This window comes from Sinocyclocheilus grahami, unplaced genomic scaffold, assembly GCF_001515645.1.
Source record: "Sinocyclocheilus grahami isolate Dianchi unplaced genomic scaffold, SAMN03320097.WGS_v1.1 scaffold5.1, whole genome shotgun sequence".
NCBI classification, from domain to species: domain Eukaryota; kingdom Metazoa; phylum Chordata; class Actinopteri; order Cypriniformes; family Cyprinidae; genus Sinocyclocheilus; species Sinocyclocheilus grahami.
The window spans coordinates 5,164,233-5,181,958 of record NW_015505184.1 but is presented as its reverse complement, the minus strand read 5'-3'; the positions used below and the strand labels follow the sequence as shown (position 1 = coordinate 5,181,958).

The window sequence follows — 17,726 nt, the reverse complement described above, 5'->3', positions numbered from 1 at the left end:
TAGTGTGCTTAATCGCAGGTCACCAACTCTTGCTTGTCTTTTCAAAGGGAAGAGAGTTTGAAGCACTGGGAAGTCAACTGGCTAAATCGGTGAGAAGATATAGAACAATATTGACCTGCCCTTAAAAGGGCTGTCCCCCATTACAGAATCCAGGCGGGTTCTCTCCCCTAGACCAGTCTAACCTCAGAGCTTCCCCTGTTTACTCTTCGCCACCATAAGCATTACGCATGCCACCAAAGAGGCTTTGGAATATATGAATAAAGATGCAATTCCCAGCGTGTTCCCTAGTTCGGCTTCTCTCCCGCTGCTCCTAAAATACATGTGCATGACACACCCTATACGAGCCCATCAGTGTTCTTATTACGTGTTTCCATAAGCTTTTAATGTAGGATATCTAATATCCCATTGGAGAATCTGAGGTACCTTCCTTATGCTGAGCTGTATTTCTTTATTTCCATCCAAACTGCATGTTAATCAAAAGCGTATTACCGCCCGCTTGCTCTTTTGAATGATGGTGTGCTGTAACCTGAAGCCGACCACATCCTTAAGTCTCCACACTTAAACTCTTAGTCATTCTTTTTCACTGATCCTTAAGTAATTTTATGTGCCTCCTTTTATTATTGGGAGATTAAAGAGCTGTCTTTTCCAATATGTAATTTTTGTGTTTGATTTGTGATTTGTTAATGTGTTTTTCTCTTACAGACATGGAGAAGACATGATAGTTACACCATTTGCACAGGTTAGTATTAGAGTGGGCCTTGAAAATGAAAGCTTACGTGGTTGATCTGACATTAATGGGCATTTATGGACTTTGCGTCATGTGGTTTCTCTGTTGAGGAACATGGTAGTTTGACTTTGCTCTCCCTATATTTTAAAGAGAGATTAATCTGCTAATATTTAGAAGTGTCTTTTTTTGTGTAAGTGGAGTGTGCTGCCTTTGGCATTGGCGGGAACAGCCCTTCCACTCTTATGCAGCTTGCTTTACGTGGGATTTGCGTCACCACTGTACTCGGTTTACAAAATAGGCTAGTAATCCAATACTGCGTTTGTCGATATGGATGCTGACAGATGAGAAATCTGCATGGCTTTGGAAATCAGATACCCTTCATGTCCTTTTGAAACTCCAAAAGAGCTTCAGAATTTCAGACAAGCCAGACAAATCTTTATTTTTCTAGGTCACCTCTCTATGTAACATTTATTCTCTCTCGCTCACTGCAAAAATCATTTTATTAACCTGTGTTCTATCTTGTTTTGCAAAATGGGATAATATGGTAAGAATTGTTTCTTGCCGTTTACTGTAAGACATAATTGTGTGAAATTTAGGTTTAAAACTCTTCAGAAGATTTATATATATATATAATTAATTGTTTTTCATATAAATACACTTTTATTATACAGTATAATATATATATATATATATATATATATATATAATTGTTTACTAAATATTCTATATTTAATTCTATAAAACAATAACAATTCTAAAAAACATAATAGGGTAAGACTACATACTTAAAAAAGTGCTCTGAAAACATCTTACACAGTTTTGCTTTATCTTAATCTTTTTTTAACGGTTTTGATATTTTGCTGGACAATAATAATTCAATCAAAAACACTGATTTCTGAAGAATTTTTGCAATACTAAAGTATTAAGCTGTAAGTGAGTTGAAGTTGCTTCAAAAAGAAAGAAAAGACGATGTGTTCTTGGCACGGACCTACATTATTTTTCTTCTCATAGGTCCTTGCCAGCTTGAGGACTGTGCGGAGCAACTTTGCTGTTTTGACCCATCAGCAAGACCGTGTCCCTAGCAAGTAAGGCCCAATAAACAGTCTGTTCAAATGCTTTTAAAGTCATGCTTGATCTCCACTGACACAAATCTCCACAGGAGGTCCACTGGAAGCAACCCACCATCCATGTGCAAGACAAGCCTCCTAGGTTAGACAACAAACTCTTGTAGAAAAGGATAACAGTGAATTTTTAATACATATGATGATGAACACATTTCTGTAGTCATGAATATAACAATGCTGTGCTGTATTTTGCAGAGGAGCCGTTTCAGAAGTTGGCAGTGGAGACTCTGGATGAGCTGGACTGGTGTCTCGAACAGCTCGATACTCTCAAGACACGTCACTCAGTCAGTGAGATGGCATCTAACAAGGTAGATCTTCCAAAATAAAAGATGATTCATTACTGACAGGCCTCAAATATCCCGACTGTCACCCAGGGACTTGCCCTAAGCGCTAATAACCAATAACACAATACATCAACGCTTGCTGATAACAGCACCCAAATACTCTACATGCCTCCGTATGAATTACACATGCGTCAGATGTCTATTTTAGATGGGAATAGAATTCATGCATGTTCTGAATCGCTCCCATCCCCCGTCCGCATCGTGTGCTGAAAAATGTGAATGAGAGAGTGGAGTCATGGATGAATCTGCTTCCCCCACCCCGTCTATATCCCCTCATTCCTGCTGGGGATTTCATAGACTGTGACGTGTGATTATCCCACCCACACAGCGACCACGTGCATCACGGATACATACTCTCACACACATGCGCACATATGAACACATGGTCAAGTGTTTTCATTCTGGCTAACATCACTGACGTATCTGCTGTACGTTCAGGAATCACCCTGCACTGGTTGAGGCGAAAAATATAAAAACTGAGCATGCAAAAACCTTTTAGAGTATTGCCGTTAAAATAAAAGTACTGCATTTTATTGACATTAATTTTTTTTGTCGTCAAATTTGCAGTGCCATATTTTCATACAAGTTCGGGTAAGATGGGACAGTTTTTGAAACAAGCTAAATAGCTACAGAGACGACTTTAGTATACAGATGATGATGATGCATCATCCAGTATATTATCAAATGAAAATAAATGGAAACATTTGCTAATTTAGTTTTGAAAGCACATTGAAAATCATAAAATGAGCAAGATGATACCAGGGGCAAGAAAAAGATTTATGCTAATTTTGTCAAACATATATATTTTTTATTATTTTTTAAGTTGTCATTAATGTAAAATAATCAAATGTTCTATGTACATTTTGTCCTGATAAGTTAATGTTATGTTAAATAATTAGGATAATTGAAATGTACTTCCATTCAAATGTTTGCTGTCAGTTAGATTTCCTAATGTTTTTGAAAGAAGTCTCTTATGCTAACCAAGGCTGCATTTGTTTGATTAAAAATGCAGTACATAAAGGTAAAATCATGAAATATTATTAATTTAAAGTAACTGTTTTCTATTTTAATATATTTTAAAATGGAATTAATTCCTGTGACAACAGCAGAATTTTCAGCAGCCATTACTCCAGTCGTCAGTGTCACATGATCCTTCAGAAATCATTCTAATGAACAATTTGATTTGGTGCTCAAGAAACATTTCTTATTGTTAACAATGTTGAAAACAGTCCTGCTGTTTAATACAAAAACATGATACTAGAACAATGTTTTTTAACATACAAATCTAAAACAAATTGATATGGATCAAAATGATGCATCATATATGATGCATTAGTGTGATATAAAACATTCAGAATATATAAAAATGCCTCACACTTGCTTGTTTTCCCTGCTCTGTGTCAGAGTGAGCATCTGTTTATTTCCCTCGCTCATTACAATGGAAAACACATCCACACACATGCGCGCAAAGCATGAAGCGGCTCCTGAAGCTTTCATCTTCAAACCAAGTGCACATGGTGCAGCCCCAGCCCCCTGTATCCACCCCATCCAGCCCCTGCATGTGCCCTGGAGCCGCGAGCCAATCGCACGCCTCCCCCTGACCCAGCCTCTATGACAAAACCCGTACGATTGGCCGGCATGCGGCAGCAAGTGGGGAGCTACCTGCCGGGAGGGAGAGAGAGAGGGGGCTGCTGGGAGGAGCCTGATCTCTCTGTTTACACATGAATCAGGCAGAGTAGGAGAGCAGAGCATGCGGCAGCGATGCAGAGTCGCTCCAGCCAGCGGCACACGCTCTCAGCCTGCCACAGGTGCAGCCCATGGCAGCTGGAACTCCCGGTGCTGGGCTGAGCTCTGCAGTGCCGCCACATTCTGTTTGGACCGCTGGACTGCTGTTGAAGCGGGCAGCTCGGGCGATCTGGAACGTGTCTGTAGCATGTGCACCGGCCAGACGGAGCTTCTGTTTTGTTAAAGCTTCATTTGGTGCTGAGATGCCAGACGTCAGTTACTTGCTCTCTGTGTCGTGGATGTATGTTCAGGTAAGGCTCGTGCTGTGATTCTGCTCTTGGGAGAAGCTCTTGCATTGTTTTTATCTGAAGTTGAGAGGGATGCTCTCCTTGACACTCTATAAATCACAGATGGTGCAGGGTGTTGCGCTGTGAAGATGTCAGTTTGGGTGTGTTGGGGTGTTTCTGATGTCAGTGTGTGTGTGTGTGTGTGGCTTCTACAGTACTACTGTACATTTTGCTGCCTCAGTCAGAAGTGTTTCATTCTGAAACCTCGTGTATGATTATTACATAATAGCACTACACAGATGAAAGGCACTCCTCCTGCTTGGTCCAGTCCCTCATCTTGGGTGACTGTGGCAGCTGAATGAAGGCCTGTTGCCACTCTTTAATGCAGTTATATTCAGATACGAGTATGTCATGTGATGTTTTGCATTTGTAGAATAAAAATGTTTTGATTTTAAAAGATTCAGTTAGGTGTTGTATGGAAAGGCTCTAATTAAAATGAAATACAGTGGATTGGAGATGGTGATTCTCAAAGCGCATGTGTTTTGTTCTTGTGTCCTCTTCTGCAGTTCAAAAGGATGCTGAATCGAGAACTAACCCAGCTGTCAGAGACTAGCAAGTCAGGAAACCAGGTCTCAGAGTTCATCTCCAGCACCTTCTTAGGTAAAACCAACTATTTTGTACTTTCTCTAATTTAATACAAATGTTTTCATTTCAAATTACATTATTAGAACAACACAAAATATTATTTATGAAAAAAAAAATCTAAATTATTAGTGTTATTTTAGTATTATTTATATATTATAATTTATTATGCATATTGTATTATAATATAATAATAATATTATTATTATATATAAGTATTTATTAATATTTTGAATCAGCTTGCATTTTTATATTTTCAGTTTTTAGTCATTTTCAATTATTTTAAATTTAGATTTTATGGGCTTTTGTCGTTTGTGTTTTTTATTTTTATATTTAATGTAATATTTTTATTTATTTATTTATTTACATTTTTTGTTAACTACTTAGCTTTAATTTATTTTAGTTTTAGTAATTTTACTACTTCAGCTTATTTCAGTTAGTTGCTAAGGCATTTCTAATTTTTCCCATATAATTGTGTATTTGTATTTTATTTAATTTCAGCTATATTTTGCTCAAACTGGCAGGACATCATCACTGTTAAAAATTTACAAAATAACATTTGTTTGTTTTGAATACTAAAACTTTCCATTTATTTCCAAGTTTAAACTGCATTTTTTCCCGCCAGGTTTTCAATGTGCATTTAATGAGCTGTCTGTCATTGCATGTAGTTATAAAAATGAACTTGTGTTGCAGAGAAGCAACATGATATGGAGATTATGTCCCCCCCAACCAAGGAGAAGGAAAAGAAAAAGCGTCCCATGTCTCAGATCAGTGGAGTGAAGAAACCCACACACAGCTCCAGTGTCGCAGCTTCCAGCATCCCACGCTTTGGCATCAGCACTGACCAGGAAGATCTGCTGGCCAAGGTGAGCTCTCACGGCCAGTAAAACACCCTATCAGCAAACTAAAATCACCATGGTGAACATGGACCTTATCTGCAGTAATTATAACAAAGTCCAATGCTGTTTTAAACTGCATCCAACTCCCTTTTGTAGGAGTTAGAGGACTTTGACAAATGGGGTGTGGATATTTTCAAGATATCCGAGTATTCTGGCAACCGACCCCTAACGGTAGCGATGTACACAATCTTTCAGGTATAAAATGTGGAATTAAAAAACTTTTCTCATGTAGTTTAGCTCAAAGCATTACAATAACAAATGTCTTGAACCTCTATTCCACAGGAAAGAGACCTGTTGAAATCCTTCAAAATCCCTGTAGACACATTTATTACCTACTTGATGGCATTGGAGGAGAACTACCACTCAGATGTAGCGTACCATAATAGCATCCACGCAGCTGACGTGGTCCAGTCCACCAATGTCCTGCTGTCCACCCCTGCCCTGGAGGTTTGTCTCAGTCAACTCCCTTTTTCATCATCTGCTCATTAGTCTCTGAAGCAAGATGTTTCATATTTGCAATTCTGTTTTGCTAGGCTGTATTCACCGACCTTGAGATCTTGGCAGCAATGTTTGCCAGTGCAATACATGACGTGGACCACCCTGGAGTGTCCAACCAGTTCCTCATCAACACGAGTGAGTGGCCACGGCAGAGCAACAGCAGCTTGTCATTGTGGTTGCACACTGTGTTGTTGACTAAGAACGTAATACTTTTCTCCAGACTCGGAGTTGGCTCTCATGTACAACGATTCCTCTGTTCTGGAGAACCACCACCTGGCTGTTGGCTTCAAACTGCTGCAGGAAGAAAACTGTGACATTTTCCAGAACCTGACCAAGAAACAGCGGCAGTCGCTGCGCAAAATGGTCATTGACATGGTGAGGAAATGGAGGCAATGACGAATCTGTGAGGCAATGATGAAGAGCTCCAAGTCTGAGAACCGCAAGCAACACGTGGTTTTATTTATTTACCGTGTATTTGACTCTTTGCAGGTCCTAGCCACTGATATGTCAAAGCATATGAACCTGTTAGCAGATCTCAAGACCATGGTAGAGACCAAGAAGGTGACAAGTCTGGGCGTGCTGCTGTTAGACAACTACTCTGATCGCATTCAGGTATTCTTTGAGCTTCTGTGGAGCAAAGCCATTTTATATTGTTGGAAATCTTTTTTGCTTCATAAGTAAAAAGTTTATAGTTAAAAATGGGTGGTTAATCAAATGCGTAGGTTCTTCAGAACATGGTGCATTGTGCTGACCTGAGCAACCCAACAAAGCCCCTGGAGCTGTACCGTCAGTGGACAGATCGCATCATGGTGGAGTTTTTTACTCAGGGGGACCGAGAGAGAGATAAGGGTATGGAGATCAGCCCCATGTGTGACAAACACAATGCTTCCATTGAGAAATCACAGGTGAGTGAGGGAAAATGCTAAATAATATGCCGCAAACTGGCCTTGAGGACTTTGGGCCTCATTCCATCATTTAGAATATAGTTTTATAATATAATATAATATACTAAACCAGTGTTGAAATGAACAAAAGCCAAAACTTAATTAAATTAAAGCTGAAATATTAAATGAAAAAAAGTTAAACTTAAAAAATATAAACGTCAATTAGAAAAGTTGGCAACTAAAGTACTAACGTTATTTAAATTGTATATAATTATATATATATATTATTTCAAATTAAAACTGAAATAACAATACTTTCAAGCAAATGTTAAAAAATAAAACTAAATAAAATGACAAAAGCATAACAAAATTCCTAAATCTAAAACTTAAATAAAAAAGATCATTCTAAACAATAATACATATAATAGTATATCATTAATACTAAAATAACAACACAAATAGAGAAATATTATATAGTGATAAAACACATTTTACAAAAGTGTATGTATATACTGTGTGTATATATACTGTATATATATATATATACTAATCTTTCTATATTAATAATTTCTATTTCTAATAATTTCTAATAATCATCATTATATACAGATGAAATTGGATATGAAATTATAGATATTGATATTATATAAGAATGTAAAATTTGTATTATAAAAATACAATAATTATATTATTATTATATAAAATACAACAACAATAATACTAATTTATCATTATGTAATAATTTTTAAGACATATATGTATATATATATATGCACAGACATACTATTTATTTTAACTATATTAACAGGCTTACATAAGTAACATTTGTACACAATTATTAGTGTTTAAATCCACTGTTGTAGAATGACAATACAAATTCATATTAACTGCTCATTCCCCGTCCATTAGGTTGGCTTTATTGACTACATCGTGCACCCGCTATGGGAGACCTGGGCGGATCTGGTTCATCCTGATGCCCAGGAGATTCTCGACACACTGGAGGACAACCGTGAGTGGTACCAGAGCTTGATCCCCCACAGTCCCACCTCCACCCCTGAGGACAAGGGCGGTGTGGTCGGGATGGGAGCGATAGGTGGAGGCATCACCTCAGCGGGGGAGAAATTCCAGTTTGAACTGACCTTAGAGGAGGAAGGGGAGTCTGACATCGAGAGTCCCGTGGACGAAGAGTTCACTTCCACCACACAGGATTCCTCCAGGACAGATCCAGAAGGCAAACATCCGTCTTCGGCTTCCCACTCACAGCAAGCCAACCTGACCGCTCGCTCCCCCGGCTGCAGGACAATGTCTTTTAAGATGGCCGAGCCACCAGACAGTGAAGATGAAGATAGAGAACTTGACCAAGAAGGGAAAAGCGTGTCTTGCCTGCGTCTGGGAACATAACAACTAGGGCACTTTTTCATTGCATTCTTTTTTCTTCTTTCGTGCCTCTTCCTCACCACCTCCCTATCCCTCTCCATCCCATTCTTAGCTTCCTCGGGTGGAGGCGACGCAGTGCAGGAGAGCAAAAGAGAGGTAGGAAAGCTTCCACAGGACGTTTTTATACAGTAGTCACCTTGCACTGGAGAAGGCTCCTGCTCTACGGACTGTCAAAGCGTGAAGCTTTCTTAAAAAGTTCTCGGACTCGTGACTTCTGGATGCCATTCGGCTTCACAGTCAAGCGTAAAACTGCCTGTGTGTGATGGACTGAGAGGAACTGTCCTCAAGTGTCTTCCTGTGACATCCCAGGGTTTAAAGTTAACGAACCAGTGGAGCCGTCCGAACATATTGATCGATAAACAGGACACTTTTTATGTGAGACGTATGTGCACTAAAATGTTTTTAAAAAGATACACTGTTGACTTAAAGCTGGTCTAATAATAGCTGAACAGAACAACCTAACCTTAACACAACAGAACATCTCAGGATTCAAAGAAACGATTGCTTTCATGTAGCAAACAGCTTGAGGGTACCCACATAGTGACCGCCGTCTTCCTCGGATCACTATGTAAGTCGAGCCAAGATTGTGATCTTTTCTATAGGTATGTGTTGCCACCTAGTGCTTAATAGTGGAACTGGAGCCACGTTTATAGGATTTACCACTCCAGCCGAACACAGTGGCTCTGTGTTGCTGTTCCTTTGCACAGATTATACTCATCTGACCGTTTTAACTTAAAACCCTTCTCACCTTTATTTGTAGGAATGCTGCTTTAATTTAAGGCATTCACATGGTTTACATATGCTTCTCGTTTATTTTTCTATTCTGCTTCATCCAAAGCATGAGCACAAGCATTATTACATTGTGCGTCACGGTTTTAAAACGGCTTGCTTCTGATATTCTAGGTAGCACTTTAGAAGATATCTTTGTCATTGCCAAACGTAGCTCCATCAGTAAGGGCTGGAGTCATTCTTAACGTACAGAAGACTAGGATTCGCCGTGATCTGCAGGGTAACCAGCATGTGTACGCACCCTGTATGTAAGTTGGTCTCTGGAAGGCTGGGCTAGCTTGGAAACCCACATTAGCTGTATAGGAAGTGATCGGTGTCCTTAAACCACATGTGTACTTTCTCTCTCTTTCTGTGCTGGTCACACTGAAAAATATGAGGTATCTTAACATCTTTGCAAATGTTCTAAAATGAGAGCTGTGCGCTACAAGATAACGCATTAAGCCAAAGTTCGTTTTCTGTGCCAGACCTTTTGTGTTCTTTGGTTTTTGGTGATTGATCAGTGCTCTGCTCTTCACAGGGACATAGCCATTAGCCAATGACAGTACAAGTGCCAAGCAAGCATGATCCATGCTGTACTGTAATTTCCATGTTGCCACTGGCTAATTTCCATCAATGACATCTACTACTGTCAGTAACATACTGATTTAAGCATTTAGTTTTCTTTTCTTTTGTTATTCAAAACTGTCGATTTGTCAAGCTGAAATTTTATTTAAGAGTATTCATGATTAATAAGTCTTTCTGACTTGGTGTGCTTATTGTAAGTCAGATTATTTGTGTCCATTTTTATACCATGGTATGAATTGTAATATTGGATACAGTGAATCTTTGTATGTAAGTGGATTACAGTAAACTGGGCTTTTAATGATTGGCTAGGCCTATATGTTCATCTTAATGTCAGTCTGTGCTCTTTAGCAATGTTTCATGTGGTGAAAGAAATGCTGAGTGGCCATGCAAAGTTCGACTGACTGTATCCACACGGCACACCTCTGTTTGGTCTTTTCTGTCGCAGATCTGACAATCCCAACAGTACTGTTTACCACTACAACGCTGTTACTAATGTTGCTGTGATCGTTTTCCTGTTCCCAATGCCAATAAACGAGGAAATATTAGTAAGCTGGACTCATTTGTGTCATATTGAAACCCAGTACCATAATATATAAATAATCAATGCTTTGGTAAATTATAAGATTGCAATTGGGCAAAAAGTTGAAATAATGATATAAATCATAATCATGACGTAAAGTTGAATTTATTATATGAAAAGTTAAAATAATGACAAATGATGGCAGTGGTCAGAATGATGGCATAAAAAGCCAAAATGATGACAAAAAGATTAATTATGACATTAAAAGTTTACAAAACTTACATAAGTGTTAAGACAAAAGTCGAAGTTATGACATTTCTATTTGTTGTCATAATTTTGAATTTGTCATAATCATTACTTTTTATGTAATGTTATAATTATTATGACTTTTTAATAATTATGACTTATAATAGTGATTTATCAAACTTTTTTGTCCAAGATTTTTCTATCTTATAATTATGACTATTTCATAAAAAGACTGAGCATCATGATCTCGTCATAATTTTAGCTGCGATTTTTAATCTCATAAAGATAACTTTTCATCTTAGTATGCGACTTAATATGTAATAGTTAAATTTAGACTTTTAGATCATAATTTCTCTTATGGCATAGTTAAGATTTTTTATCTTATAATTATGAGCTTTTATCCCATAATTATGACTGTTATGATTTAATTGAAATTGTGAAATGTAAAAAATTATGACTTGAAAATATTGAAATGGGAATCCACAGTATTGATTTAAAACATCTCAACAACTAGCAAATGCTCTAGTTGCTTCATGCATCAGACCGCTAAATCGTTAAGGTGACAGAGCGGACGTGTAATTGGCTCATCCACATGTCAGTCATTGTTTAGCCCCGCCCCCAGCGGGCTCCCGTCGAGTGACGAAAGCAAGAGCGCAGGTGGGGGAACAGATTCAGGTGTGGCTCCGGGAGGCGGGCGGTTTGGCAACAGCTGATCTGTGACTGGAGAGTGCATGGTAGGAAGTGGCGTAGATTCCGGAAGTGATCCGGAAATGGAGGATGAAGTGTTAGACGCGGATGAAGGCGGGAATGGAAATAATGAATGGAGTATAGTTGAAAATCGGAAAAGAAAGAAAAGCTGGAGTAACGCATCTGAAACTGACAGTGAAAATGGAACACATCTGACAAGAAGAAGGAAGGAAGAGTTTAAGGTAGTGATGAAACTTTTTTTTTTTATTATTATTATTATTATTTTTTATTATTTTTTTTTTTATTTTTATTTATTTTTATTTTTTTTTGTCTTTTTATTTTTGGTTGGGGGGGGTTTACTTAATTATTATTATTATTATTATTATTTTTTTTTTTTTTTTTTCTCTTTTCCCTTCTGTATTTCTTTCTTCCAAATTTATGCACACTCCACACTCCAGATCAGTAGGTGGCGGTAATGCACCTTTTTCGCTGGTTTGCCAAACCGCCATAAAACACCAGAAGAAGAAGAAGAAGAAGAAGAAGAGCGCAGGTGCACAGGCTGGGAACTGCATCCAAACCACTCCAAATAAACCTCCTGTTAAGGTAAGCTGAGCTTTCTCTTGTAACATCTTGCCGCTTCACCTTGCATTTATTTCGAAATGACAAAGAAACAGAACGCATAGAAACTTCAGGAAATCAATGGTTTAGATTTAAAAACAGCGTAACCTTCATTTGACATCGCTAACGTAACTGGGATGGATCATAAAAAGCCTCTGCTGTATAATCCATCGCTGCATGCTACAAACTAACATGTCAACTGGCTTTTGACACTCAGCCCATTGTCGCTGGCAGTTATGATGAATACTGTCTGTTTGATCGATGGGATGTTAGTCACTCGCTGACCCGAATAAAAACAGAAATTAGTCCGTGTGTGTTAAGCGGATAGATGCTAACCGGAGCTCAACTGACTTAACCACTATCAGCCATACAGCAGTCTCGCTCTCACAAGCTGCCATTTATTTTAAACGTCTCGATTGGACAATTGGCTCGTAAACGTAGCTGCACTTTTCATACGCAAAGGTTTCTTGCTCTAATCTTGTACGCCAAGCCTGAGCCATACGTTTGAATTAAGCCTCGATGTGTGCCTGGCTGAGCAGGTGGCCTGACAAATAACAGACTAAACAGAGCAGGAGTAAACATTCAGGGATTGGTGTGTCTCTATATGGGAAAGAAAGAACCCCCTTGGTTTTCCATGATAAAATGGGAATATTAGAATAATCTTCCCCTGATATTGTTGGTGTGCTAAGGTCCTGAGCTAAGCAGAGGGTTTAGCCGGCACAAAACCAGGGAAATCCTTGTCTACAGGGACTGCCTAGCTCAATCCATAAGGATACAGGCACAGTGCAGGTTACACCCTCTATTCACTTTGAATTTGTGTTGTAATTCAGCAAACAGGCTGTGAATAAGAAAACATATTTGATTCAACACATTGCCAGGAACCGTTTCTGACACCATTGTCCGTTGAACATTGTGCTGCTGTATAAGAATAATCAGCCTTGTACTGTAGTTATGTCCGTTTTCTTATCTGATTGCTTCTACAGTGAATGTCAAGAGAATACATAACAGACTATAGTCACTCATGACATGATTCAGTTCATTGGAAAAGACTCATTATACTACAGTTATTTGTTACAAAACGTTCCAGTTAATGTGCAGTATGCAGATGAATTTGGCTGTCATTGTTCACTAAAATAACTTGTTTTCATAAATTGTCTGACATTGCAAAACCACCAGTTTTTTTATTTTTACTGGTTTATGCATAGCAGCTGTCTAAAATCTTTTATTTTTTATTAAGTATGTTTGTTAGCCTACATCTGTTCATTTCATTATCCACATGAATAACAAAGGCTTTTTCCCAAATCTCTACTAGTCCTAGCTGAGATACCAGAGATAACCATCCCAAAAGTTGAAGATATTTTAACTTATGCATTTATAAGAAAAAAAAACTGCACAAATAAGAGAAATCTCAAACCGGATTTTTTTTGTACTTTGCTGGGTACCCTCTAAAAAGATTTAGGACTGAGACTTGAACCCTTCCCATTATTAATTGACTGTCAAAATAGAAAATTGAGCCATCTTCATAATTACTTTTTAGGGGCCAAGCACCGAAGGTGCAGTGGCACCTATTGTATTTGTTAGCATCATTTTTCTTCTTCCGCCGCAAGTCTATGGCAGCCCATAGAACGGCTTGCGGGAAAGTTGTGAAATTTGGCACACTGATAGAGGACAGTTTCAACATTAACCACAGCCAGTTTGGAGTCTCTAACTCCAACTCTCTAGCGCCACCACTTGTCCAAAGTTGCAATTTCTTTATGCTAATAACTTTTTAACTATATGGCACAAAATTTAAATTATTTTTTCCTCTGAATCCTTGGCTCATGCCGAGTCGAATGAACACCAAAATTAAAAAATCGCAAGGTTTAGTTTTTTCGCTATTTTTAATTGTTCGTAAAACCTACTTTTTCGAACTCGTCCTAGACTGTTTGTCTGATTCTCACCAAAATGGGCTCAGATCATCTTCAGACCATGCTGGCAAAAAGTTATGAAATTCAAGTTGATTTGTCCAACCGTTCTCGAATAACGCACGAAGGAATTCTACGGAAAGCCCGTAAAAATGGATGTGAGGCTATATCTCCGCAACGGTTTTGCGTATTGAGACCAAACTTGGTGTGTGTTATAACAAGCATGACCTGAGACTACCTGCAGTGTTTCGGCGCAGTGCCCCCTAGTGGTCAGGAGATATGAAAAATTCATATTAGAATATAAACAAAACTGGTCTCTTTAGATTCTGCCGCATCATGCCGAGTCAACCATATAAAATTGTCCCATGTCAGCCATTTTGGGTGTCGGCCATTTTTAATTTTGTCAAAAAATTCAATATTTTGCGCTTAGACTTTATTACGAAAATCGGTATGCATCTTCGGCACCATGCCCTGATGGCACTCAAAAAGTTTGAGCGCAGCGCCACCTTGTGGTCAAAAGTTATAAAGCAATTTATAAAAATGCTAATAACTTTTGCATACATTATAATATTGTAATGAGACTGATGTTTATAGATTCCTTGCGTAATGCTGAGAACATCGATACCAATTTTGCCATAATTGGCTGAACTTCCTGTCCGCCATTTTGATACATGTTGAAAACTTACTTTTTCGAACTCCTCCTAGACCGTTTGTCCAATTTTCACCAAATTTGACTCGGATCATCTTCAGACCAAGCTGGCAAAAAGTTATGGATTTCGTGTCGATATAAAAAACGGTTTTCGTTTAGAGCATCAACGAATTTGCTGGTTAAGATGCCAAAATGCATATGAGGCTGTATCTCTGCAAAGCTTTGACATATTTGCACCAAACTTTGTATGTGCCATTGTCACCTCACACTGACCACGCCACATCAATTAACATAGGTGGTAACAGCGCCACCTATTGGTCAAGAGTAATAAACCATTGATAAATTATTAATTATGAAATTTCCAAAAATGCTAATAACTTTTGATTGCATTAGCCTATTGCAATGCAACTGGTCTCAAAATATTCCTTGGCTTATGCCGACAATAGACATACCAATTTTCTGGTAGCAAATCTGAACTGCTTGTCGGCCATTTTGATTTATGCTGTAAACCTACTTTTTCGAACTCCTCGCCACTCGTTGGTCCGATTTTCACCAAAATCGAGTCAGATGATCTTCAGACTGTGATGACAAAGAGTTATGGATTTCGTGTTGATAAACTAAACCGTTTTTGTACAGCGCCACTACAAAATTTAGGCATAGTGCCAAACTGCATCTGAGGCTGTATCTCTGCAAATATTTGACATATTTGCACCAAACTTTGTATGTGCCATTGTCACCTCACACTGACCACGCCACATCAATTTGGTAACAGCACCACCTATTGGTCAAGAGTAATAAACCATTGATAAATTATTAATTATGAAATTTCCAAAAATGCTAATAACTTTTGATTGCATTAGCCTATTGCAATGCAACTGGTCTCAAAATATTCCTTGGCTTATGCCGACAATAGACATACCAATTTTCTGGTAGCAAATCTGAACTGCTTGTCGGCCATTTTGATTTATGCTGTAAACCTACTTTTTCGAACTCCTCGCCACTCGTTGGTCCGATTTTCACCAAAATCGAGTCAGATGATCTTCAGACTGTGCTGACAGAAAGTTATGGATTTCGTGTCGATAGACGAAACTGTTTTTGTACAGCGCTGCTACAAATTTTAGGTAAGGTGCCAAAATGACTCTGAGGCTATATCTCTTCAAAGCTTTGACATAATGACAACAAACCTTGTATGTGCCATTGTCACCTCACACAGAACACACCAAAACGATTTGATTGCAGCACCACCTGTTGGTCAAAACCGATAAGCCATTTAATAATATTACTAGTGGTTGTATTTAAGATTTTCAATTTCAGCCATTTCAATTACAATCATCCTAAAATTGCTTTTATTACTCATTGTTGCTTTTGGTCTGATGCTCCATTCCATGCTTAGCTCCTCAATTTGCCTCTGGAGTGCTTGGCACCGTGATTGCTGCTTGCAGCTATATTTTAAAAATGTATTTCTAAGTCCAAGGAACAAGAATGTGCAAAACAGCATATATACAGTACGTGTAACCTGAAATATACACTAAAGGTCAGTTTTTGCTCCAAAGAGCTAGAACCTAAACCAAGATACTGAGGTTTCCATAAATGTATAACTGAAAATTTGTTCCAAGTCAAGACCCAAACGTAAGCCACTGTAATTAAACCGAAGCTGTGTCCAAAATCGCATACTGTCTAGAAAGTATTTGGTTTGAAATTTGCTTCACCACTGTTAAAAAAGTATGTTCTACTGTAGAACTGTATGAATATGGGTATGAATAAAGTTTAGTACATCTGCTTGAATGTACGTCACAATATGGAAGAAGAGATTTATCGCAATTCTATAAATCACCTTCTTTGTTTTATTGTTACAGATGGCCTCAGCAAATGATGCTCGATATGGACAAAAAGAGTCTGTGGATCAGAACTTTGACTTCATGTTTAAGATCCTGATTATTGGTAACAGCAGTGTCGGCAAAACCAGTTTCCTGTTCCGCTATGCTGATGACTCCTTCACACCTGCTTTCGTCAGCACTGTCGGCATAGACTTCAAAGTGAAGACCATCTACCGGAACGACAAGAGGATAAAGCTCCAAATATGGGTGAGGAGTTCCTTATCGTTTTCATTTGAGTTTTGTGTTAGAGTAAGGAGTACGTTTTATTCACTCCAACTTCTGTATATTTCAGGACACTGCTGGGCAGGAGAGGTACAGGACCATCACCACAGCATACTATCGTGGAGCAATGGGCTTCATTCTGATGTATGACATCACCAACGAGGATTCCTTTAATGCCGTTCAGGACTGGTACGATAGTGCTTGTTTTTGTCCGTGGCTCATAAAATTGAGACGTTTGCAAAGATGCGACCTAGTTTCTGTCTAAACACGGACTGTCCTGAGAGCATGCGCTATATTTTTCAGCAACCAGGTGCGATGTGATATGATTCCAGCAACAAGTAATTAATCCACTTTAAACATGAAATTGCTACACAACATGACACAATCACATCGGTCAAAAGTCGGCACTAAATGAAACTTAACAGCAGCACCATTTTAAGTGAGCAGGGCATCAAAACAGCGGAGCGGATCACATAACAAGCGCTCCGGGTCGTTTATTGTAAATATCTTTTAGCGCTATATCCTCTAGTATTTTTATCTAAAGCCAAACAAGCTTTATTCAAGCCCTTTCAGCTCCGTGCATTTTCTCTCTCTCCGGACGCGCGCCGGCGCCAAGTTTAAGAGCTGCGGATGACACGGTTATTTTAACAACAACTGAAACACCGTGAGCAGCAAAATTATAGAGTACTTTCACTAAAACACAGCAGAAAAATACAATGCAGCAAATATAGTTATTTTTCTTACTATCTATTTATCTATCTATAACCTATGACTGTTCAAACCAGATGTGACCAGACGTTTCTGATATACATTTAGCATTATTAATCTGTAGGCTAAGAACATTTAAAAAAAAATGTAATTATATTTGGGAAAATTGTTGTTAGATGACTAGGATGGAACTTAAAAACTTTGAAACTGTTAGTTAACTTTCTTTTCTGCTAAAGATGAGAACGCTTTGATTGTTGTAGCTACATTGTTTTTTAGTAGATGCTGGTTTTAAGTAAAATATTAAAATAGTATAGATTTCAGGAGGAAAACCCTGAACAGAAACAGTATTTTTTCTGTCACATGGTCTCGCATGTA

At 38.3% G+C, this 17,726-nt stretch overlaps 2 protein-coding genes across 5 annotated transcripts in view; both read left to right on the top strand.

Annotated features, from left to right (window-relative positions):
- The first annotated feature begins 53 nt into the window (after window positions 1–53).
- pde4ca (phosphodiesterase 4C, cAMP-specific a) lies at window positions 54–8,672 on the top strand. 2 transcript variants are annotated; one of them, XM_016271897.1, is made up of 14 exons: window positions 54–89; window positions 703–739; window positions 1,739–1,812; window positions 1,887–1,936; window positions 2,047–2,159; window positions 4,774–4,867; window positions 5,543–5,715; window positions 5,845–5,943; window positions 6,031–6,195; window positions 6,282–6,381; window positions 6,467–6,621; window positions 6,736–6,858; window positions 6,969–7,151; window positions 8,040–8,672. In XM_016271897.1, exons 2-14 carry the CDS (start codon window positions 716–718, stop codon window positions 8,529–8,531), a joined length of 1,845 nt encoding a protein of 614 aa, XP_016127383.1. In that variant the 5' UTR covers window positions 54–89; window positions 703–715; the 3' UTR covers window positions 8,532–8,672. The 2 variants fall into 2 exon arrangements, with proteins under 2 accessions (XP_016127383.1, XP_016127392.1); XM_016271906.1 differs by lacking the exons at window positions 54–89; window positions 703–739; window positions 1,739–1,812; window positions 1,887–1,936; window positions 2,047–2,159 and adding an exon at window positions 4,106–4,231.
- Window positions 8,673–11,298: 2,626 nt separating this feature from the next.
- The window catches only part of LOC107585037 (ras-related protein Rab-3A-like), a 9,353-nt gene continuing 2,925 nt past the window's right edge, over window positions 11,299–17,726 (top strand). Inside the window, exons 1-4 of one of the 3 annotated variants that reach the window (XM_016271877.1) lie at window positions 11,299–11,343; window positions 11,924–11,976; window positions 16,401–16,628; window positions 16,714–16,832. In XM_016271877.1, coding sequence (XP_016127363.1) covers window positions 16,401–16,628; window positions 16,714–16,832 — 347 coding nt within the window. In that variant the 5' untranslated portion in view covers window positions 11,299–11,343; window positions 11,924–11,976. Of the gene's footprint in view, window positions 11,344–11,791; window positions 11,977–16,400; window positions 16,629–16,713; window positions 16,833–17,726 lie in introns of those variants that run through there. The other 2 variants (XM_016271886.1, XM_016271869.1) reach the window with 2 other exon arrangements.